Source organism: Eschrichtius robustus, chromosome 11 (assembly GCF_028021215.1).
Source record: "Eschrichtius robustus isolate mEscRob2 chromosome 11, mEscRob2.pri, whole genome shotgun sequence".
Lineage (NCBI taxonomy): Eukaryota > Metazoa > Chordata > Mammalia > Artiodactyla > Eschrichtiidae > Eschrichtius > Eschrichtius robustus.
In genome coordinates this window covers 65,830,736-65,854,926 of record NC_090834.1, presented here as the reverse complement: position 1 = coordinate 65,854,926, position 24,191 = coordinate 65,830,736, and the positions used below count along the sequence as shown (strand labels likewise).

The 24,191-nt window shown below is 40.9% G+C and overlaps 1 protein-coding gene across 4 annotated transcripts in view; it reads left to right on the top strand.

Moving 5' to 3' along the window:
- Positions 1 to 214: 214 nt before the first annotated feature.
- Positions 215 to 24,191, top strand: part of OVCH2 (ovochymase 2) — a 60,361-nt gene continuing 36,384 nt past the window's right edge. For 2 of the 4 annotated variants that reach the window (XR_011075363.1, XR_011075361.1), the window contains exons 1-2: positions 17,966 to 18,122; positions 19,758 to 19,860. Coding sequence is in view for 1 of the 4 variants with exons in the window: in XM_068554741.1 (XP_068410842.1) it covers positions 252 to 339; positions 2,483 to 2,592; positions 4,250 to 4,341; positions 5,809 to 5,981; positions 6,334 to 6,429; positions 6,656 to 6,807; positions 7,448 to 7,637; positions 8,765 to 8,788; positions 10,500 to 10,590; positions 10,717 to 10,841; positions 11,610 to 11,750; positions 12,128 to 12,258; positions 14,923 to 15,016; positions 15,548 to 15,679; positions 16,849 to 16,929; positions 17,150 to 17,202 (1,773 nt within the window). In the remaining 3 variants the exon portion in view is untranslated. Of the gene's footprint in view, positions 340 to 2,482; positions 2,593 to 4,249; positions 4,342 to 5,808; positions 5,982 to 6,333; positions 6,430 to 6,655; positions 6,808 to 7,447; positions 7,638 to 8,764; positions 8,789 to 10,499; positions 10,591 to 10,716; positions 10,842 to 11,609; positions 11,751 to 12,127; positions 12,259 to 14,922; positions 15,017 to 15,547; positions 15,680 to 16,848; positions 16,930 to 17,149; positions 18,123 to 19,757; positions 19,958 to 24,191 lie in introns of those variants that run through there. The other 2 variants (XM_068554741.1, XR_011075362.1) reach the window with 2 other exon arrangements.

Sequence of the window (24,191 nt, the reverse complement as noted above, 5' to 3'; positions counted from 1 at the left end):
GCACGTGGGTGTAATGGGAAATGTACTATTGCTTGAGCAAGACTATGCTTCTGTGGTTGACTCCCCACATCTTGCAAAGATATTTGCAAGAAATCACATTCAGAAACATCATATGGACATGGTTGAATGCCTCGTGTCTTGGTTAATGAGTAACTTGCTTTTAAGTTGGTATATTGCTGCTCTCACAAGGCTTTCTGTTTTGTTTCTCTTTAGTTTCTCTCAAATTCCAGGGAAAAACTCTGAGTTTCAAAATGCATATGAGCAAGAATAAGCTCATTTTACTGCTTGGAATGATCTGTTTGGAATGGAGTAAATCTGCAACTCTCTCTCTCCCCAAAGGTAAGTTCCAAATGAACTCTGTAACTACCTTTATCCGAAGAAGTAAACTTTGCTGGCAATGGCTGTCACAGTTCCACTCCATATTCCTTTGGGAGAACAGGAGAGACAAAAATATTTTGGAGATCTAATTAGTTTTCATGTAATTAATTAGGATTTCTCTCCTGCAATCATCATAGTAAACTGAATAGAACATTAATGGAATACAACTTGGACAAGTTGCAGTGATCTGGAGAAAACTGGAATCGTTCACTTATTTGGACACATTCCACAATCCCATCTCCTTTCATGGAGCAAATTCTGGAAATCAGCATAAATTTGGAAGCATTTGTAATCTTTTAAAAAATTATATTGCTGGGAAATACGAAGCATGTTTCCTGTAGTCCATTTTATATATATATATATATATATATATTTATATATATAAATGATCTTTTTTTCCTCAACATAATCTGAGAACAGTTCCTGGCAGGCTTCTTCACAGTCAGATTTGTACCAGCCTCAAGAATTATCATGTTTTCTATCTTTGCTTCAATTAGTTCAGGAAATACTAAATTTTGTGTCTAAGGTATTTATGATTCAGTCAACAGAAACAGCTAGAAAATAAGCTTTGATTCAATATTATGCCTGTATTGGGTTCAGAATCAAAAGACAATGTTACATCCATGCTTTGTCATTAATTAGCTGTGTATCTCTTTGATCCTTCATTTTCCCATCAGTAATGTGGGGGTAATAGTTCTTGATTCACAGGCAGAGAATGGGGCTTAAATGAGAAGTTATTTGAAAGAGTTTTATATATTTTAACATATTAATCTAAATAGCTATGCTTTCAAGGATATATTTTCAAGAAAAATCATTTGTTCTTCCTTCCAACTTTTATAAGTGTCTACTGTATGCTAGAAATGTGCTAAACCTTGGAAATACAGAGATGAATAAAACATAGGTTTTTTTTTTTCCTCAAGTACTTCATAGTACAATGAAGGAGACAAACAATTCACTATCATAATACTGCATGGCAGAAACTATAAGAGGGGAGAGGAACTACAGGGGAGAAATACTTAACACAGTTTGAGGAAATCAAGGAAGAGTTCTCAGTTGAAGTGATCTCCAAGCTGAAGAATAGGGATTAGAGAATTCAGCTGTGTAAAGAAGTGGGGTGATTATGAGACAGGGCATACTAGGCCCTCCTAGAGAACATGTAGAAAAGAAGGACCTGCAGTAGGGACAGAACATGGACCATCCTTAAATTACCAGGCAGTCTTCAGCATCTTAATCTAGCCCATCTCTTAGCTGAAGAGTCAAAAACAAACAAACAAAACAAAACAAAACAAAAAAAGCAGAACAGATATTGAGAATAAGTAAGTAAATGCAACTTTTTCAAGGATAAGATCTTTTCCACAAAAAAGAAAGAGTTCTTTCTCCCATTACCTAGCAACCCTTCTACCCTAACGCCATTCCGGTGTGTGAATCAGGACACTGTCTTCCCTCTACTCCACTATCATTGAACAACCTGATACTTTCCACTCTTATAGCAAGTTAAATCCAATATTTGACTGTGTGCCAGGCACCACTGACCATGATCTCAGACTTAGTCTCTTGGGTCAAGCAGAGGAAAAGATGCAAACACAATTACAATCTAAGGCAGACTATAGTATTACCCATTCAACCAATTAATTGAGCAACTTCTATGAATCGGGAACTGCACTAGATACTGTAGATACAGATATTTCAAGATTAAGTTCCTATTTCTGAGGAGCTCACAGTCTAGTGGGGTTGAAAGATAACCATAACAGCATGTGATAAATGTCACAGAAGCACAGAGTGCTGTGAGGAGCCTCTAAGGGGTCAGATGGCTCAGTATCAAAAGGGGACTGTATTCGTGCTACCCCAGCAGAGATCTACCTCTGGGGCCCTAAATCTTCATGTCAGAAAAGTAGATCTCTTCATGATATGTATGTCCTATGTGAAAAAGTGGAATAATCCCTTGTACCGCAAATCACAGCAAATTCCACAAATAACTTAAAGCCATTTTATAGTATTGCCACATGTTCCATGTCTTATAGTATTTCTTGCTCAGAAGAGTTTCCTGTACCCCTCAGTCCTAAGAGATATCTAATCTCTAAATTATTGTCTTTTTTCCCCCTAGTTCCCGCTTGTGGGCAGAGTCTGGTTAAGTCACGGTCTTTGAATTACCTTAACATTTTCAGTCGCATTGTTGGGGGAAGACAAGTGGAAAAGGGTTCCTACCCTTGGCAGGTGAGTCTCAGGGAACATTCTCCTGTGGTTGGATTATGAGCTGTCTCAGGATTGGATCTCTCAGAACCCATGCTGCTCATCAGTATGCTCTATTCTGCTTAGTTCATCACCAGAGATCTCATGAGTTAGTACAAGGATCCAAGACACTCCTGATGTCCACCAGTTGACTTCTAGAAAAGGTGTGTTCAGAATAGTTACAAGCGCTATTGGCTTGCTCCAGAATTTGGAAATGCCATCCCAAACTTTCAGTCCCTAATACAAAAATCCCACTTCAAATTTATAATTTAAAAAATAATTTTCTGATTCAATAAATATATTTAAAACATACTTATCTTGTTATAGTTAAAGATGATGAGGGAAGGTGTAGCCATAGGTCTACTTTATGCTTGGGATGTAAGATTCATACCTATACCATAGGACCCTTCAGGGAATAATCAAGAGTACTGCCTCCTTAGTAGTTAGTGTCCTAAGAATTCTGTCTCAATCTAATTTCCTGTTCCTCCTATGCCATAGAAATGCCTTTGTGCTTCTGCCCTTAGCCTATGGCATTTATTGTCTTTGAAAGTCTCCCAATTTTCTTTACCTTGGGAGCCATGCTATATTCTCGCCTCTTCATTTTGTAGGTAGAACAATAGCTCTTTATTTTTACTTCTCTTGAGTCAATCAGTCATATTAACTTTTAGATCAGTGGATATTTGGTAACGATTGGTTGATTGAGTCTGTGTTCAGTGAGATGATGGAATGGCTGAATCATTGTCATTTGATTAACTGATGAATTAATTACCTGGTTTGAAGAGTTGATTGATCAAATTCTTACTTGGTCAGTTGGTTGGCTAGTCAATTCAGAAGTCCATATTCAAATCATAGTCAGGGATGACTCATTGACTTTTACTTACTTGTGCTTTATTCTGTTCTCAGCCTTTTCTCTGTATTAATTTTTTTTTCAATTGCTCATTGAATAATTTTTGGTCGAAAAGGAGACAATTCTAATAAATCGCTTCTTTTCTAATTTAAACAGTGGAATTAAAAGTATTTGCTTGTACCCTATAAGTCATGTTGGAGTCAAGCCAAACATCATGAACAGGACAGGCCAAAGATAGAAAATCTATTGTAGAGACAGATTAAAAAATAAGCTTGAAGCAGTTGTAGAGGTCAAATAGTTAAAAACTATAAGAAAGTTGTAAATCCAGACTCTTTCTCTAAGAGGCTTGGAGGGATTGGAACAGACTTTGGAAGACTCCCTTAGCCCTCACCTTGTCTTTATCCCAAACTTCTTCATCTGGTCTATTCTGTATCTTATGCTTCTTTTTCTTTCTCTTCATTCACAGATATTATTCATATTGTTAGAGTAACAGACGGTAAAATTATCATATAAATAAATAAATACCCACAATTTTTATTAGCAACTTAGTAAAACCTTATAGCCAATCATCTCAAGTTAACTACCTCTCCTGTGGGCCAGGGGTAGGAATATTCTGGTTCCAGCATTGCTCTTCTTTCTGAGCTATAGTGTGATTGGTTTACCACTTCACAGTCCATGATTTCTGATATTTATGAGTAAGATATCTGGGTCTCTATTTCAGAATATGCTCAGTCACCAGGTTTGGGGGGATCCCAGGGCATTAACTTGCTCCTATTTAAGGTCTTTGCAATTCAGGTGTCTTTGAAACGAAGGCAGAAGCATGTCTGTGGTGGGACCATCATCTCTCCAGAGTGGGTGATCACAGCTGCTCACTGTGTTGCAAACAGGTAGGGAAAGCCCAGCCCATTGATGAAAGTCAGATTACTCTTCTTCTCCCTGGGAATCAGCAGCAATAACTCTATTAAAATATGGAATGGTGTGATGTATGCTTTAGGGGAGAACATGTTAATTGCATAACACAAATAGGGCTCAAGGTCATTGTCAGAGGGTACACAACGTGGTAGAAAACATCCATTCTTTATTTAAAATGGACTGGAAGTTAATAAAGAATAATATCCAAGTGAGAAAAAAAGCATCACAAAGATGGAGTTCTGAAAGTTCTCTCCTAGTTTTCTTAAATTTCAGTGAAAAAAAATCATCCAGTTCATTATGCATCTTAATAAATGGATAAAAGAAAACAAAGGGAGGACAGTAAAACACGAAGAAGGCTCCTGTGTCTTCTTTTCTATTGATCCTGCCTCTCTGAACTTCACTCTAACAATTTCCATCTTTTATCCATTTTCTTGTGTGCTCCAAATGTCTACTGTTGCCAGTGCTCTTGATATTCATAAAGCTGCAATCAAGATTATGTCCCCCTATTTGCCCTCTTTCTCCACAAACATCTCCTGGATATTTACTTAGTGCTGTACACTAGTGGGTATCAAAGATACAAAGATGACTAAGATATGATTCCTGCCCCCTGAGAGTTGATAGTCTAAAAAAGAGTCAACTGATAATTTCACTGCAATGTGGCAGGTGGTTAGGCTAGAGAGTTGCTATGTATTAGGTTTGGTATTTAATACAGCCAAGAGCCAGGGAAATATACCAAGAGAAAATGATGTCTTTTCCAATTTTGTATAAAATCATCTCTTCTAGATCCCCAGAGATGGCAAACCCAAAGCTCTTAATCCACCTCAATGCATCCTATCAAGTTCCTTTCAGATAACTTTGCTGCAGGTAGAAGGGGAATACAGTGGTGTTTCCCATGTCATGCTAGATCTCTAAATTACAAACATAAAGGAAGTAGGGGAAGATCCCCACTTCCCATTGCTGTAATCAGTCCCAAAGCCCTGAGTGTGCATACCCTCTGGAACATCAGAGTTATGGTGCTATTACATCTTTCATGGTGTGCATTATGCATTAGATCTCTGACATTAAAGCAGCATACTTCATGGGAATCACCAGAAACTCCCAAAGGATCTCACTGATATTGAGGCCATGCCAACCATCTGGGGTAGCTGAATATAGCTTTAGACCCCTGAATTACACTGTATATACACCCTTAGGCATTTAACAAATAACATTGCAAGGTATTCAGTTTATCATATTATTGGCTCCATATGAGGCCACTTTTCACTAGTCCCTCACTCACATTGGGAACCTCTACATTTGGAATCATTCTCACTTTCTCTGTTCAGCAGCTTCACACCTACATTATCTATCCATGTCATTTTGAAGAGGTCATTTTGTCAACCACTGCAGTTGTACTCAGAGGTTCAATGAAATTCATCCATTTTACTCTTTCCTCCTCATAGAAATATTGCATCAACTTTCAACGTTACTGCTGGAGAATATGACTTGAGCTATATAGAGCCAGGAGAGCAAACCCTCACCATTGAAACCATCATCATACACCCATATTTCTCTACCAAGAAACCAATGGATTATGATATTGCTCTTTTGAAGATGGCTGGAGCTTTCCATTTTGGTAAACATTTGAAGCTCACTCTGAATTGTCTGCCCCATGTGCTCCAGAACTTCTGTTCCATAACACATTTCCTACAGTATAAGTTATGCAGCATATGCCCAAGAATTCTGGATCATGGACTTTGAGATAGGAATTTGAGCTGGAGCTTCCCCTACCTGAAACCCTCTTTGCTTGTGGCTTTAGACATAGGATTATGTGGAGTCAGTTACTTTGTTTCACAAGTAACCCCTGGAGGTGCCAAACAGAGATATCACAAGGTCTTTGGGAAACCACCTAGATGCCAATTGGTGAGTGGCTTATGGTATCCTCTCCTCCATGAATGAAACAAGCCCTGCCTTGCTCTTTTCTTCAGACCAGTCTGTGGGGCCCGTGTGTCTTCCAGAGCCAGGGGAACAATTTGAGCCTGGATTTATTTGTACAACCACAGGCTGGGGCCGCTTGAATGAAGGTAAGAACTCTTACGCTCATATCGGAACTTCCTGGTTAGTAATCAGAAAAGAGAATTTTTAATCTATTTTAAAAAGACAGTTGTGTAGACATTTTTAAAATAGACAGTATCACATTGTACTTCGAAATTCAGATCTTTCCAAAAGACACAAGCCTGAATGGGGCATCTTCAACACAGAAAGGGTGAACGAGTGCCTTGCTGGGGTTCTCATTTCTGTGTTTTCTAGATGGCGTCGTCCCACAAGTCTTGCAGGAAGTGAACCTGCCCATTTTGACCCAGGATGAGTGTATTACAGCTCTGTTGACCTTACAGAAACCCATTAGTGGGCGGACCTTTCTCTGCACAGGCTTCCCAGATGGAGGAAGAGATGCATGTCAGGTAGGCAGGAATGGTTGGGCTGACAGGTCCCAGGCAGGGCTTCCCTCAGCTTTGTCATCAGATGAGGGGCTGAAAGAAAGCTGTAGGCAAGCCTGGACTCGGGAAAGAAGGATCAGGACTGAAAAGGGAGGTCAAGTCACAATAGAGGACAGTTTAAACAACCTGTTTTTAGCAGAGACTGCGCTTTCAGAGGAAGTCTTCTGCTCTTTCCAAAAGACCAAATAACGGAGATGATGCCAACAATGAACTAGGGTTCTCCAGCCCTGAAGGATAGGTGGTTCTTTCCTACTTAGAGAGTTCCAGTTTGTGTATAATGGGAGCTTTCTCTTTCCCTCCATCCTTCCTGCTGACCAGACTTGAGGTTGATTTGACTACTGGACAAGACTTTTCTGAGCCTGTAGGATGAGACAGGAGAAGGAAACCATCTGATATTTGATGAAAGCTTAGCATGGGGAAGAAGGAGGTGGACTTGGTAGGCTCCAATGGCATTTGAGGATTGGCTGTGAATTGTGCTTGCCTATTCTCCCAGGCCCCTGAGTCCAAAGTATTAGAAGTGAAGAAATTCATTAATCCTCATCTAGCACCTTTGTGGGGCACAGACACTGACAATGACAGTAACAGAGATCTTTTCTCCCTACAGGGAGACTCAGGAGGTTCCCTCATGTGCCGGAATAAGAAAGGGACTTGGACTCTGGCTGGTGTGACTTCCTGGGGTTTGGGCTGTGGTCGAGGATGGAGAAATAATCTGCAGAAAGATGATCAAGGATCCCCTGGGATCTTCACAGATCTTACTAAAGTGCTTCCCTGGATCCACAAACACATCCAAATTGGTAATCAACCCAGAACATAAGGTCAAGAAGCTAGGGGAAGAGAGAGCATCAGCAGAGTCTAGACAAGTCAGGACCACTGAGCAGACAACCTCTGCTTCTGTTCTTAGTGTCTCACATAAGGACTGTGGTATTTACTGAGTCTAAAACAAGGGTAAACTATGATGTGTGGTACAGTGTACAAAATATTCAATGAAACGTGAATATATCCATCCTAGACTTTGTCAAATTTGCCTTTAATTGAAACTGTCTCAGCTGGTGGTATGTTTCACCACTTACTTCTCAACTGTGCCAGCAAGATTCAGCAAGCTATAGCATGGATCAGTGGTTATTGATGAGGGGAAATTTTGCCCCCCAGGGGACAATGTCTGGAGACATTTTTGGTTGTCACAACAGGGGACAGGGGTGCCACTGGCATCTAGGGGTAGGGGCTATGGATGCTGCTAAGCATCCTACAGTGCACGGGACAGCCCCCCCTCCCACGGCAAAGAATGATTTAGTCCCATATGTTAGTAATGTTGTGGTTGAGAGGGCCTGGCGTAGAGCCAGGTACCATAAGTCTGAAAAGGCCAGGGTCTATATACATCCTTCTACTAGATTCACCAATGAGCTAATTGAAACTTCATTTTTGCCTCCAAATACAACTTAATTTTTTTCTTAACTGGTGGCTTCCAGCCTAAAATAGGACTTCTATTCTTTCCCAAAGGAGTTAATTCAAATTAGTTCAGGAAGAACTTGGGTTTGTGTTCAAGTATATGGTACACTAGCAGGTTTCGGAGTCCTCAGTTCAACTTGTAGCTATCCAGCAGTTGTGGGTGTGTTATTTCCATCTCCAGCCTCCCTTTTCATGAAACATTAGAGGGGTAGACCAGACGACCTCTTCTTGCTTTGCGTAATCCCCAAGCTAAGCAGCCCACTTAATAAAGAGAGTGAAATCATCTTCTTAAAGCACAAAGGCCACTTTGCTGCTTTGTCAATTTATCCCTTCTGTTCTTTCCACAGATTATATTGTCATTAGTTGCAAATTGACTTAAAAACCTCTGCACTTTTGAGCTAGGGAGATGCTAACTTCTTGAAATATTGTTCAGGATATCACAACCTTGAATTGCATCTTTCTTTTTCTTTCCCAGGGAAGCTGAGAAAGCACTCCAGAGGTGGGTATTTCTTGTAGCCTGTTCTTCCAGGAGCATGAATTAATCTCTAGGATTTCTGAATATCGGTTCCTTTATAATCAAAAGTCTTCCTCTGCAAGAGTTCTCCATAATCACTAGGTATAAAACCATCACTAGGAGCACCCACAGCCATTCATCCCCAATCAGGGAGGGTGAATTCATCCCTTCACTCAGCAGGAGCGCCACATTCCCTCCGAGTTCACTTCTTGTCAATCCAGAGCTCCAGTTCAATTCAGCAAACAGTTGGCAAATCCTACATTTGGATCCAAGACACAAGGGAGGAGGTGGGGCATGGCAGATGTGGTCCAGAAGCTACACACCTTGTCCTGAAAGAATAGGGGACTCACCCCCAGGGTTACATTGCAAGTCTGAAATGAATTCACTCTGTGACTTTGGGCAGTCTCCTTCCTACCTCTGAACCTGAGTTTCCTCATCCAAAAAGGAAAGAGTTTGGACCAGGTGGTCTCAAAGGCATCTTTAGCTCAAATCTTCAGTGGTTCTGTGAGTCTGTGGAACTATCTCCAAAGAGCAAAGTGGAGAGAGTACCCTGAGAGCTCAGAGGAGTGAGTGGCTGCTTCTAGCTGGGGGGAAAAAAAAGACAAGGGAGGCTTTGGAGCACAGACATCTTTTAAGCTTAACCTTCAAGAACAAGGATGAGTAGGATTTTGTCAGGTGGAAATGGGATATAGGTAAAGAAAAATATTCCAGCTCAAGGAATCATCCTTATCAGAAGATGGATACTAAAATATGGAGATATGAAAATTTAGGATGTAATAGAGACCCAGTAAGTCAATCAAAGCAGTTGAAGTGTAGGCTATGTGATGAGTTTTTATGAGGGAGAAGATTAAACAGGTAACCTGAGAACAAAATATGGAAACTTTGAACACCAGTCAAGAAAATTTAGACTTTATTGAGTAATAGGAAGCTGACTAATTAGATAAACAGATTAGAGCTATACTTTAGTGCTATAAGAACTGCACATAGGGGATAAATTGGAGAGGAAAATATCAATAATTCAAGGTGGACTTATGAGATTATGCATTAGTTCAAGAGACAAGAATATAATGCTTGAACGAGGGCAATGGCCAGAGAATGAAAAGGAGGGCATAGAAACAGGATGAATTAGGCCAGGATAGTCACTAAGGTTAAGAGCGGTGAGGGAGGGAAGGAATGAAGGATGACACCAAAGTTCTGAGCATGGAAAGCTAAGAAAAGGGCACATAAGTTAATCAAATCAGAAGTGGAAGCAGTTTTGCCGACTGAGAGGAAGTCCTTTTGTAGCATGTTAAGTTTCAGGGGAGATATCTAGGAGATGGTTGAAAAATCAGAAGTTCAGGTAGAGATAATAGTTGAAACTGATGGTGTGAATGAAATGGATCAGAGGGCTCGTGTAGAGGGAAATGAAAACTAAGAATAGAACCTAGGAAATACCTGCATCTATAGGGTGGAATTATGGGGTCAAAGAAAGAAGAGTAAAGAAGAAGAAATCATAGAATCTCAAGGTAAGGCAGGATCTACAAGAAACAGAAAATAAGGCATCATAGAAGCCAAGATAGGAAAAGATTTCGTGGAGAAAGGAAGCGTGTGTGAAGAAGAACCAGGAGGTCCCAGTGTCCGTACAGGTTCTGGAGGGAAAGGGCTCTTGTGGCTAGCCCTCACTGTTAGCGCTGATTCTCATGGCTTTCCCTCCCAGCCTCATGCAGTGAGCAGGATCGTGTGATCAGAGCATCAAAAGGGGAGCTGCACTTCCCAGAAAGCCCCTTCCTGTATTATGAGAGCAAGCAGTGAGTAGCCCCCGCTGCCTCCCCTGCCCTTGACTCCCACCTCCAGTTTGACTCTGCCCCACTCATTGGACTGTGATGGTCGCTTTCCATCGAGAAATAATACCCTCTCAATGTATCTACCTTCAGAATGTGTGTCTGGACCCTGTTTGTACCAGAGGGAATGCACGTGCTCCTCAATTTTTCCCACTTCGATGCAGAGTCTTGTCACCACAATTACCTGTCAATATATTCTTTAGAAGACACACTTATTGGTGAGTGGATTTTCACATTGTCAAATGGACATTAGTGCTAGGACGACTTAATGGGGCCTGGTTACGATATGTCTCGCCCTGAGGCATCTGTAAGTACCACACTTCCTGTCTCCAATTTTGAGACTTAGAATTGGCAGTGGAAAGGAACAAAATCTGAGCCTGTGTGAGGGCTGTAAGGGCCACAGAGCAATTCACTTACAGCATCTGCTGCCCATGGAAACAGGCTTCCTAGACTCATTTGCCAGACCTGGAGCCCATCAGAAGTAAAATGTAGACATATAGCAGTGCCTCTTGGGGCCTCCCAGGCAGAATGCTGCTCTCCTAAGCATGAAAATGACCTTTACCTGCCTCGTCCAGTTCAGAAGGAAGATACCAACAGATAACCGCAAGTAGGAGATAAAGGTTACTTATATAAGAAACAAATGGAGGAGTGTTTCTGTGGTTCTAAACTGCAGATGATTTTGCCCACCCCCTCCCTCCCCCAGGAGATACTTAGCAATGTCTTAGAAGCATTTTTGGTTATCACAACGAGAGGGAATGTTACTGGCATCCAGTGGGTAGAGGCCAGGATTGCTGCAAAACATCCTATAATGTGCAGAACAGCCTGAACACCAAGAACGTTCCAGTTCAAAATGTCAGTAGTGCTGAGGTTGAGAAACCCTGATTTAGACAAGCCTGCACTATCATGAAAGTTTAGTTCTCCATAAGTCTTTTAATGGGTGCTGTTTTCTAGGCTCTGAACCAAAACTCTTCATTCTTATGTTGCAGGGAAATTCTGTGGAGACAGCCTGGCTTCATCGGTTCTTGTTGGCTCCAATGCTATAAGGCTGAGGTTCATCTCTGATGCCACAGATTATGCTGTTGGGTTTAATCTCACGTATAAAGCTCTTAAACCAAACTACCTTCCTGGTAAAACCGTTTACTCTTATCACACACTATGCATTCCTTTTGCAGAAATTGAGGACCCATAGGAATTAGATGAGGGGTAGGGAGCCCCCCACCCAAGGCCCACTGAGCTCCATAGCAGAGAGGAGCTCAAGGCAAGTGAGATGCAGGGTGCAGGGGCTCCTTCTGCAGTCCTGCTAAAGCGTGTTTGTTGCATACCCAAGTGAGCTGAGAGGGCCTGATGAGCTCTCGAGAACCAGTGCGCAGACCTCCCCCTTCTTGATGGCTCTGTCTTAAGAGTCCGTTCAAGCATCGCTTATGGGAGACACAAGGGGGAAAACAAAGAGGATCCCTCTGTGCGTGGCGATGCCATTGTTTGGACGTTCTCCCTTGTGTTGCAGATTCAGGCTGCAGCTCCTTAACTATCCTTTTTGAAGAAGGCCTCATACAGAGTCTTCACTATCCCGAAAACTACAGCAACATGGCCAGCTGCAACTGGGTTTTTCAAGCCCCCAAACATCACCTAGTTAAGGTACTGACCCTGGTTACCCTTACTTTGCTGAGGATCTCCAGAGAATCGCTCACATAAACACCATGAGGGCAGAGGTTTTATCTGGTGTATCTGCTGCTGTATCCCTAGTACCTAGAACCTAGCACCTGGCACACAAGGTTCTTGATAAATATTGATACTTGTTGACTAACGGACTAGCCTGCCTTTTCTCTACTGTAACTACCCGCACTTACCACTAGGTGGCAACTGTGTGCTTTACATTTTGTTGAAATGTGGCCTTAATCTTTGTACCAGGTTAACTTGTTTCATCAGTGTCTAGTCCTTTCTAGAAACAAGCATTTCTTCCTTATTAATTAAACTGCTAACAAAACAATTTGTGGGGAGTGGATAACAAAAGTGCAGTGCAGAACAGTTTCAGGGACTGGCATAACGTATAGCAGGAGGAGTGGTGGAAGGCGAGGCTGAGATCAAAGTATGGAGGGCTTTGAATGTCAGGATACAGAGTGTATTCAGCCTTTGATTCGCGGTGTTTGTGGCCATTTGTGTGTTTGTTCAGTTAACACTAGTGGGCCATCTGCAGAAATGCCTTCAGGTAGATGACACTGCAGTCAGGGTGAGGTTGGAATTAGGCATTATTTAGAAGTCTTTCTCTTAAAATAATAATTGAAAGCAAGAGAGTGTATGAAGGAGACAAAGTAAACTATAAAATAACGGGTAAGGAGTAAGGGTGAACAAGACCTCAAAGTTCTTGTATATTTAAGAGGCCAAAAGAGATCTGAGACCCAGGAATAGAACCAAATTGGTGCAGTGTTATGACAGTCCAGAGAATGAAGCCTTTAATTCAAAACACAAAACAAAACAAACAAACAAAAAGGTATGGCCGATAGGTTGGATTTCCCACACCAAGTTAGGGTTTAAAGAGAAGGAGGACTCCTTCCTTCCCTCTCTCCCTCTCTCCCTCTCTCCCTCTCTCCCTCTCTCCCTCTCTCCCTCTCTCCCTCTCTCCCTCTCTTCCTCTCTTCCTCTCTCCCTCTCTCCCTCTCTCCCTCTCTCCCTCTCTCCCTCTCTTCCTTCCTTCCTTCCTTCCTTCCTTCCTTCCTTCCTTCCTTCCTTCCTTCCTTCCTTCCATTCTCTCTCTCTTGATAGATCTTGATCTCCTTCCTTCTTTTCTCTCTTCCTTCCGCAGAGAAACCATTGTACAGCTCTGAAACCTTTTGTTCTATTCAAATGTGCTTTTAAATGTTAACAAAGTAAAAGGACAAAACTCTTTTAAAAAATAAAGAGAAGGAGGACTAAGCACCCGTTATACAGTCCCCACCTCATCCCCCAATAAAAAGGTAGAATAGTTGGGATGGACAATTGAACAGCAGAGAGGAGGTGGGGGAGGTGTCATCTGAAAGGTCAAGTGAAGTCAGATGTTAGGAGCAGAAACAAGATCACACAGGAGAAGAAGACACGGAGTAAGTAAGACAAGTGTAGCTGTTGTCTTTCTAAAAGTTTCTGAAACCCAAACAGAGTCAAGGCAGACAGTTCAGGATGAAGCAGGATTAAGGGAAACTATGTTACTGACAGAGGAGAAAATCTTAAGTATGAGCGTATGCATGGAAGGAGGAAGAAGACAAAATTTAGCTGAAAATCTGAACATATCAGAGCTAGAAGTGATTCAAAAACATCTGTGCAATAAAATACACTGAGTGCTGTGCATCCGTGAAAAGATGCACTCACACCCGGCCAGTGACAGCAGCGTCCTGCAGGACCCATCCGGGACGGTCATTTGTAAATTGTTATGACAAGTCGTAACTATGTGCACACCATTTGACTCGAAGAGAGAAGGGTCTTTTTAAAATTATTATTATTATTCATAAATTTTATTGCTCTACAAGTTCTGCTTACCAACTTCAAACATTTTAAATTCTAAATTTTAAATATTATTGATATTAAAGGAACAGGTATATCTGACTTTTAGAAATATTTTAAGTTTTCTTGTAAGTTATTTATTATAGGCATTCTAGATCCCCTGTGATGGAAATTTCTGGTTTAAAAAAATTTATGTAATTTTCCTCCTTTTCTTAAAACCCTTTCCATAAGACACAATGGTCAAAGTAACCGAAAAGGGTCTATTTTCAGAAAGTATCCCAGTAAGGGTTTAAGAAATGTTTGAACGGATCCTGTTTCTGACACGTCTCCTTCTCCCCATGTCTCATTCACCGTGAATCATCCTTTCCCTCCACTTTTGTCCTAGCCGCGCAGGCCTGTGTCTTTTGCCAAGTGCTGGGGCTCCATTGAATCCCCATCATTTGTGTGTAAAAAATCTAAGCTGCTACCTCATCATTTCTATCTCTCACTGCTCCTCTCAGTTAGTCAGGGCTATCAGATTGCTCAAATGTTGTTCTTTGCTGTTTCTTTGCTCCTCCAAGGAGGGAACTGGGGAGCTCAAATATTTGCACTTTTCCCCACCCTTCTATTCAGCCTGTAATTGGGTGCTTAGATGTTTCAGAGGGTTTGGGAGCCTGTGGTTTAACATCTTTTCCTAAGTCATATAACCCACTCATGAATGCCCCCGTTACATTTCTCATCTAAGGTCACGCTCTAGAGCAAGTTGAACAATCCAGATTCCTCTCCTTGATCAAAATGAGGTAATGCATTCATATTGTTTACTCTGGATGTAACATGGAGTCTTCTCAGCTTTCCTTTCAGAACCTGGAAATAGAAGAAAGTGGAGATTGCACTTCCGACTATGTGAGCGTGCACAGGGATGTAGAAAGGAAGAAAGAAATAGGTTTGTGTTCCCTGAGAGCCTCGGCTTCCCTGGTTTGCATTCGGACCCGGTCCTTCTTGGGAATCCTTTTAGGGAATAAAAAGGATGTGGCTCAATGTTCCTTCATTCCCCTGCACCATCTCCATCACTTCCTAGGCTCTCACCACCTCTCCTCCTTCTCCTCCATCAGGGGCGGGAAGAGCTTCAGGGAGAATCAAAGAACCATTTGATCAGAAAATGTGGAAGGCTCACAATGAACCAGGGGTCAGAGGGGAAAGTGACATTGAAATAAGCCCTGTGGCTGGAACAAGTTCCCTTAGTGGCATTCCCAGTGGGAGTGTTTGGGAGATAAACAGAATTGAAATTTTGACGGGGTTAAATACACAGTACAAAGGAGCACTCGGCCTTTCTATTTTGGAAATGAATTGTGACATACACTGGAAAGGTTGATTTCTTAACAGTTACCTGAAGGACAATTGTTTTCTTCTATCCAATGCCACGTCTGTTTGCTGGGCCCTTGACCATGTCATGCCCGGGCTGGGCTTGAACCAGCTCGACTGTGTGGCTTTGTTGTCCCCGCCCCTGTGGTGAGCATCTCCAGGGTCATGTCCATCAGCTTCCAGTCCGATGAAAACATGACCTTCAGAGGCTTCCAGGCTGCAGTCTCCTTCATTCCTAAAACAGGTAAGAAGATTGAGGCACCAACTCCTCAGGTCCCAAGTCTCATCCTCCTGCCGTGGTAAAAAGGGCAGTGTTTAGAGACCAGCATGGATACAGTCAACTCATTATTCACTGAATCTGTGAATCCTGAACCACTGCTCCTGGGGAAATAGAGTTAGGTTCCTATCAGCCTCTGCTTTTATGTGGGTTTCTGTTTCAAGTCACCTTATTTAATATACATTGCTGATTCATTAACACTGAACTCATGGTCAATACCACTATAACTCATGCCTGAACAAAGCTTATCCATCACATGTATTTTCTCTGTAAGGCACAACCCAGACTCTTTGCACTTAGGAACACTAGATGGCACTTCAGCACTATGTTTAGGGCCATTGCAAACAGCAAAATCACCAACAAAAAGCCCAAAAATGTAAAAAGCAAAACAAAAAGTGGCGCTAACAGACCGCAGGAAGGATGCTTGTTTATAGTATGAGAGCTGAAACAAGACGGCAGAGTGTGGCCTCACTAGACCTCAGCCAGGACACGTGATCAGGTGACTCAAATTTTCCACTGCTCTGCATGTGTCCACGAATGACCGTGAAAGCACCATGAGTATTGGTTTTGAGTTAACAAACGTTGGCGAGTAGGTGAATTCAAAAATACAGAATCCGTGAAGAATGAAGATCAGCTGTATGTCTGAATCTTGGCCTGTCCTTACTAGAAGTGTGATCTAAGTGTCATGTAGGATTCATCCTCCTCAATCTTACAACGGGAGAATAATACATGCCTGGTAAAAATGTAGTGAGGATTAAATCAGATGATGTGTACTTGGCCACAAGCAAGTGTGACACATCAGAGAGGCTCAAATGTGAAATATCTTCACCAACCCCCAGTCCCTAGACACTTGAAGACACAGCTTCCTTCCAAGCTCTCACACCCCATGAGCACTCTGTCCAAATCCTACAAAGCCAGTTATTGGCTTCTCAAGTTGTTCATTCTTATTGGGCGGTAAACAGCTGCTTATTGGGAAAGCCAGGTTATAGTTAAAATACTCCACTTTCCAGTTCAAATACCCATAGAGTCTAACTGACTGAGAAGTCCCAGAATTCTAACAATAATAATTTTCTGATAAATCCCAAACATTGGCCTTGTTTGTGTGAGCTGAGCAATTGTATTATGCTTATACCCAGATTTTAACATCTCCGGATTAGAGAATGAATCAGTGTTTCTGGAGACATGGAATGTACTACCTGAAGAATCCAGTGCTTCTGGTAAGTTGTTTTGGAGAATGTGACTACCAGAAGTACACAGATTTTACTATTCTCAGTTCAACCAAGAACCCCAAAAAGATATATTGGAGTTTTAACCTCCAGTACCTAAGGTCACATTCTGTGACCTTTTTTGGAGATAGAGTGTTTACAAAGGCAAGCAAGTTAAAATGCTGTCATTAGTGTGGGCCCTAATCCAGTATGACTGGTGTCCTTATAAAAGGGGAAATTTGGAGAGAGAGACACGCACACACGGAGAACATCATACGGACATGAAGGCAGAGATGGGAGTGATACATCATTTATGAACCAAAGAATGCTAAAGATTGCCAGCAAACCACCAGAAGCTGGAGGAGAGGCATGGAATGGATTCTCCATCACCGCCCTCAGAAGGGATCGACCTGCCCAACACCTTGATCCTGGACCTCGAGGCTCCAGAACTGTGACACAATAAATTTTTGTCTTCTAAGCCACCCTGTTTGTGATATTTTGTTACAGCCTGCCTAGCAAGCTAATACACCAGGAATTGGCTTACACGATTGTGGGAGCTGACTAAGCAAGTCAGTCCATAAGGCAGGCAGGCAGAAAGGGTAGGTCACAGGACACTGGAATTCCACAGGCATGGGCTGAGGCCATTCTCCGCAAGCAGAATTTCTTCTCTCTTTGGGGGAAGCTTCCACACTGCTTTCAAGGCCTTTCCAACTAATGACGTCAGGCCCACCCAGATGATCCAGAATGGTCTTCCTTACCTAAAGTCAGTGATGAGGGACTTTCATTACATCTGCAAAATCCCTTCATAGCAACATCTAGACTAATGTTTGATTGAATAACCGGGGGCTGTAACCTGGCCAAGTTGCCGCCTCACAAAAGCCATCACATAGAGCTGGATGGGATGTGGTCACTGTCCCTTTTGCTCTAAGCAACCCTGAAATATTTTCAGTCACAGAATCAAAATTCCCATCTTGAGTGATTCATTCAGTAGGGATGGCTAAATAGTGTGCCAGATTGTGGTCTGACTCACAAGAGCCATCCGCTGGAAAAGAAGTGAGTGAACCGCTATGTCTTCACATTGGTGAGCATTGAGGAGCGCTGGGCTTTCTCTTTTCCTTGTTTCCTCCGTGACATCCGCTGACATCCACGTGTGACATCCCAGTCCCTGTGGAAAACGTGGTGAGGGGGGCAGGCAGAGGCTGGAGGTAAGGAAGCTTTCAGAGTTTGCCATTTTGATAGTTTGTCAAGAGAAAGATCAAGCACCTAATTTTTAATTATTTACAAAGTTTTTTAGTTTTATAAATTATCTGACACTTAGAATACAAAGTAATAGAGAATGTGGAAGAAGAGTATTCCTTTTAATGAGGAGGGATAGAAGCCATCTGAGTCTTTTTTGTTCTGGCTTCTTGGACCTCACGATGCATGTATATCCTGGGTAGAAACTCTTTGTAAAGTGTGCCTGCGGTGATTCCTGCTCTTGGCCACCAGGGGGCGATATATTCAGCAGAGCCATTTCTCTCAGTATCTGCCAAGGAGTCTCATTACAACACTTGGCTAGATTTATTGGTCATTTTATCCCACAGCACTCACCATAGTGCCCAGAACACAGGAGATGCCACATAAATATTTGATGAATAAAACTAAATAATCCACAAATAGCTCCTGGTGTAAAAGCTCAATAAGAGCAATTTTCCCGATTCCCTCTCCCTGAACTCACACCTACTTTAGGGCCTTCTTCCCTTATACAAATACACATAAAAACTTAAGGACAAGAACAGGAATTTACATGTGTCCTGTTTTAAATAGCACACCTAACCTGGATTCCTTAAATCATTCAGTAAGTAATTTTGTCCTTCCTTCGCTTTTTATTTTGAAATTTTGCAAATCTACAGAACAGATGGAAGAATAATACAATGAACACCTGTTTATCCTTCACCTATATTCCTCATTTGTTGACAACCCATCACACTGGCTTGATACTGATTTGGTGTCCTCTCTGGACAAATCTCTGTACCAGAGACCAGGGAGTGGGGGAGGCAGGATACAAAGAGGAACAGGATAGGTACTAACCTATATTCAAGGAATTTATATCCTAATAATGAAGCTTATATGTACAGATAGAGAGTAGATTTATGTAAAACTAGGAGCCTTCAAGACTAATATATGGTGTTAGATGTCAGGATAGCAGTTACGCTTTGCAGGAGCAGTGACCAGACTGGGCTCCTGAAGTGTCTTCTGAGATTCTGCTAGTCTGTTTCTTGATCTGGGCTCTGGTTGTACTTCTTGGAAAAACATTCAAAGTATTTTATTGCTTGAGTATTTTTCTGTGTGTATGTTATACTTCAATAAAATTGACAACAAAAGGGGAAATGTGCACAGAAAACCACAATACAAGAAAATACTGAAATAACTTCTGAGATGATTAGGACACTGGTGTTTGACTGGGGCCCACAAAGATAAATACGATGTCAACATTATTCCCAACACTGTGAGGAACCCTTGGATGGTTTTGACTAGGGGAGTGACATGATCAAAACAAGCGCTCTTTGGTGGTTAATTTGGGAGTGGGAGGAGGACAGGGAAAGCTTAACCCCAGGGAGAGTAGTCCAGGTGAGCAATATTGAAGACCCAAGCCCAAAGGTAGGAGATGGATGCAAGATATTTTGTGAATATAGGATCTAAAGTGTTTGGTGACTAGATAATTGAGGCAAAAAAGAGGGGAAGTCAAGGGTGAGCTTGATATTTTACTCTTGGGTGAAACATCCATTTCTATATATATATATATATATGTATATATAAAATCTCTCTAGAATACAATAAGCATTTCTCATTATTCCCAGGTGTCTATTAGAGTTTCCAGCACAAGGGAGATGCTCAGACCTGGACTTGACGTTGAGGAGGACCCATGGGTAATGAAGATGTGCCTTCTTGGCCCCCTTCCAGGTGGGCTCTGTGGAACCACTTCCCCTCCCACTTCCAGATCCCTTTCCAGCCAGACTGTGGGAGGCAGGAGGCCACAGTCAGCTCTTGGTCATAGCAGGTCAGTGTGCAGATTGCCACCAGGCATCTCTGGGAAACCTGGGTAGTCACCCCTGCTCATTGCTTCACCAATATGTAAGTACACCCAGGGAATGGAACATGGTGAGAGCTCGTGGTTTAAGTTGGCTGATCATTAATTCTTCATCTACCACCTCTGACATCCATCAGGGTCTGCTGCTGCTTCCCCATTCAACCACCATCATGGGCAATCCGCTTCCCCAGTGAGAACTTGAGTTCCTTGAGTGCTCAGGAAATTTCTACCCCCTCATCTTGTGTTTCTAGTATATTTTAATTAAACATGAGGCTGGTTGTTGGATAGAGATACACTTATTTTATCATATCTTCGTTCCTAGGATTTTTAAATCAGAAATGAATGTTGAATTTTGTGAAATACTTTGAGCATCTGTTGAAATGACTAAGTGATTCTCTCCTTTGACTTATTAGTATATTAAATCTGTATTAATAGATTTCCTAACATTCCTACATCCCTGAATCCCACTTAGACATGGTACATTTGTCTTTCAATGTACTGCTGGGCTCTGTTACTAATATTTCACTTAGATTTTTGCATCAACATTCATGACTGAAATTGACTTATAGCGGAGGTTCTCAAAACGTGATCTGGAGACCGCTGGGGATCTCCAAGATCCTTCTAGGGGAGACCCCCTAAAAGGTCAAAACGATTTTCATGGTAATACTAAGACATTATTATCCCCTTTTACGCTCATTCACTCACGAGTATGCAGTAGAGTTTTCCAGAGACTACATAACATGTGATATCTCAACAGATTGTGTGTAAAAAGCAGATAGGAAATCCCATCTGTCTTCTGTTTACACAGAAATTAAACGGTTTTGAAAAAATGTGAAACAATGTCAGTCTTATTTAAAGTTTTTATTTTCGAAGATGTAGTTACTTGAATACATGTCATTTATGTATTAACTTAATGGTTTTATTATGGTTATCGTAAATAAATTAATAAATACATAATCTAAAAAACTTTAAGTTCTAGTATGTTAACTATTGGTAAATATTACTCTCATAAACAAAAGCTCTTTAGGATTTTCAGTGATTTTTTTCAAAGTGTAAAGATGTCCTGGGACCCAAAATTTGAGAACCACTGGCTATAGTTTTCTTTCTGTCATCTGCCTTTGTCAGACTTTGGTATCAGTGCTCTTCATGAAAAGAACTCGAGAGCTCTCCTTTCTTTTTTTTTTTAATTGAGGTATAATTGACATGTAACATATTAGTTTCAGGTGTACAGTAAAATGATTTGATATTTGTATTTTTGCTAAATGATCGCTGCAATAAGTGTAGTCATCTTCCACCACCATGCACAGTTACAACTGGTTTTCCTTGTGATGAGAATTTTTAAGATCTACTCTCAGCAACTTTCTCTTAGAGCTTTCCTTCTTGATGTATGCTTTGCATAAATTTATAACAGGGGAATAATAACTAATGATGTCATGTGATTACATATACTAAACATCTACTCATTGAAGACTTAATGGTAACTTTCACAATTTCCTTCCTTGTTACTGGTTTTTAGGTTTAAAATTTTCACCTTCACTCAATTTTGATAATTTATAATCTCCTAGTAATAGCTATAACACTCAGATTTTCCTACTAATTGCTTTGTGCTGTGCAAAACATTTCCTTATATACTTTTGTGATATTTTCTACTTTCCCAATTTTGTATATTTTTAAAATCTTTAAAAAAAATTAGACTAGCTAGTATCATCATTTTATAGAAATTTTATTTTTATTTTAGAAAACAGTTAATTTTTGTAATGACCCTATTTTTCTGGCTGCACCCTATTGAGTCACTTCAGCTGACCCAGACAGGCAGGCTGACCAGGGACTGGGGACCGTGACTCTGAGATATTTCCCGCAGATGATGGACAGGCACAGCTATAACCCATGCTGACACTAGAATGCAGCTGCGAGACTTGTTTATGTTCCCCTTAGAGCTCTTTTTTTTTTTTTTGTTATTTACTTTTCCCTATTTTTTTTTTTAACATCTTTATTGGAGTATAATTTCTTTACAATGGTGTGTTAGTTTCTGCCTTATAACAAAGTGAATCAGCTATACATATACATATATCCCCATATCTCCTCCCTCTTGCGTCTCTCTCCCACCCTCCCTATCCCACCCCTCTAGGTGGTCACAAAGCACCGAGCTGATCTCCCTGTGCTATGTGGCTGCTTCCCACTAGCTATCTATCATACATTTGGTAGTGTATATATGTCCATGCCACTCTCTCACTTCGTCCCAGCTTACCTTTCCCCCTCCCCGTGTCCTTGAGTCCATTCTCTACGTCTGTGTCTTTATTCCTGTCCTGCCCCTATGTTCTTCAGAACCTTTTTTTTTTTTTTTAGATTCCATATATATGTGTTAGCGTAGTGTATTTGTTTTTCTCTTTCTGATTTACTTCACTCTGTATGACAGACTCTAGGTCCATCCACCTCACTACAAATAACTCAATTTTGTTTCTTTTGATGGCTGAGTAATATTCCATTGTATATATGTGCCACATCTTCTTTATCCATTCATCTCTTGATGGACACTTAGGTTGCTTCCATGTCCTGGCTATTGTAAATAGAGCTGCAATGAACGTTGTGGTACATGACTTTTTGGATTATGGTTTTCTCAGGGTATATCCCCAGTAGTGGAATTGCTGGGTCATATGGTAGTTCTATTTTTAGTTTTTTAAGGAACTTCCATACTGTTCTCCATAGTGGCTGTATAAATTTACATTCCCACCAACAGTGCAAGAGGGTTCCCTCTTGTCAACACCCTCTCCAGCATTTATTGTTTGCAGATTTTTTTGATGGTGGCCATTCTGACTGGTGTAAGGTGATACCTCATTGTAGTTTTGATTTGCATTTCTCTAATGATTAGTGATGTTGAGCATCCTTTCATGTGTTTATTGGCAATCTGTATATCTTCTTTGGAGAAATGTCTATTTAGATCTTCTGCCCATTTTTGGATTGGGTTGTTTGTTTTTTGATATTGAGCTGCTTGTAAATTTTGGAGATTAATGCATTGTCAGTTGCTTCATTTATAGATATTTTCTCCCATTCTGAGGGTTGTCTTTTCATCTTGTTTATGTTTTCCTTTGCTGTGCAAAAGCCTTTAAGTTTCATTAGGTCCCATTTATTTTTGTTTTTATTTCCATTTCTCTAGGAGGTGGGTCAAAAAGGAACTCGTTGTGATGTATGTCATAGAGTGTTCTGCCTATGTTTTCTTCTAAGAGTTTTATAGTGTCTGGCCTTACATTTAGGTCTTTAATCCATTTTGAGTTTATTTTTGGATATGGTGTTAGGGAGTGTTCTAATTTCATTCATTTACAGGTAGCTGTCCAGTTTTCCCAGCACCACTTATTGAAGAGGCTGTCTTTTCTCCATTGTATATTCTTGCCTCCTTTATCAAAAATAAGGTGACCATATATGCATGGGTTTATCTCTGGGCTTTCTATCCTGTTCCATTGATCTATATATCTGTTTTTGTGCCAGTATCATACTGTCTTCATTACTGTAGCTTTGTAATATAGTCTGAAGTCCAGGAGCCTGATTCCTCCAGCTCTGTTTCTCTTTCTCAAGATTACTTTGGCTATTCGGGGTCTTTTATGTTTCCATACAAATTGTGAAATATTTTGTGCTACTTTTGTGAAACATGCCATTGGTAGTTTGATAGGGATTGAATTGAATCTGTAGTTTGCTTTCGGTAGTATAGTCATTTTCACAATGTTGATTCTTCCAATCCATGAATATGGTATACCACCTCTCCATCTGTCTGTATCATCTTTAATTTCTTTCATCAGTGTCTTATAGTTTTCTGCATGCAGGTCTTTTGTCTCCTTAGGTAGGTTTATTCCTAGGTATTTTATTCTTTTTGTTGCAATGGTAAATGGGAGTGTTTCCTTAATTTCTCTTTCAGATTTTTCATCATTAGTGTATAGGAATGCAAGAGATTTCTCTGCATTAATTTTGTATCCTGCTACTTTACCAAATTCATTGATTAGCTCTAGTAGTTTTCTGGTAACATCTTTAGGATTCTGTATGTTTAGTATCATGTCATCTGCAAACAGTGACAGCTTTACTTCTTCTTTTCCGATTTGGATTCCTTTTGTTTCTTTTTCTTCTCTGATTGCTGTGGCTAAAAATTCCAAAACTATGTTGAATAATAGTGGTGAGAGTGGGCAACCTTGTCTTGTTCCTGATCTTAGTGGAAATG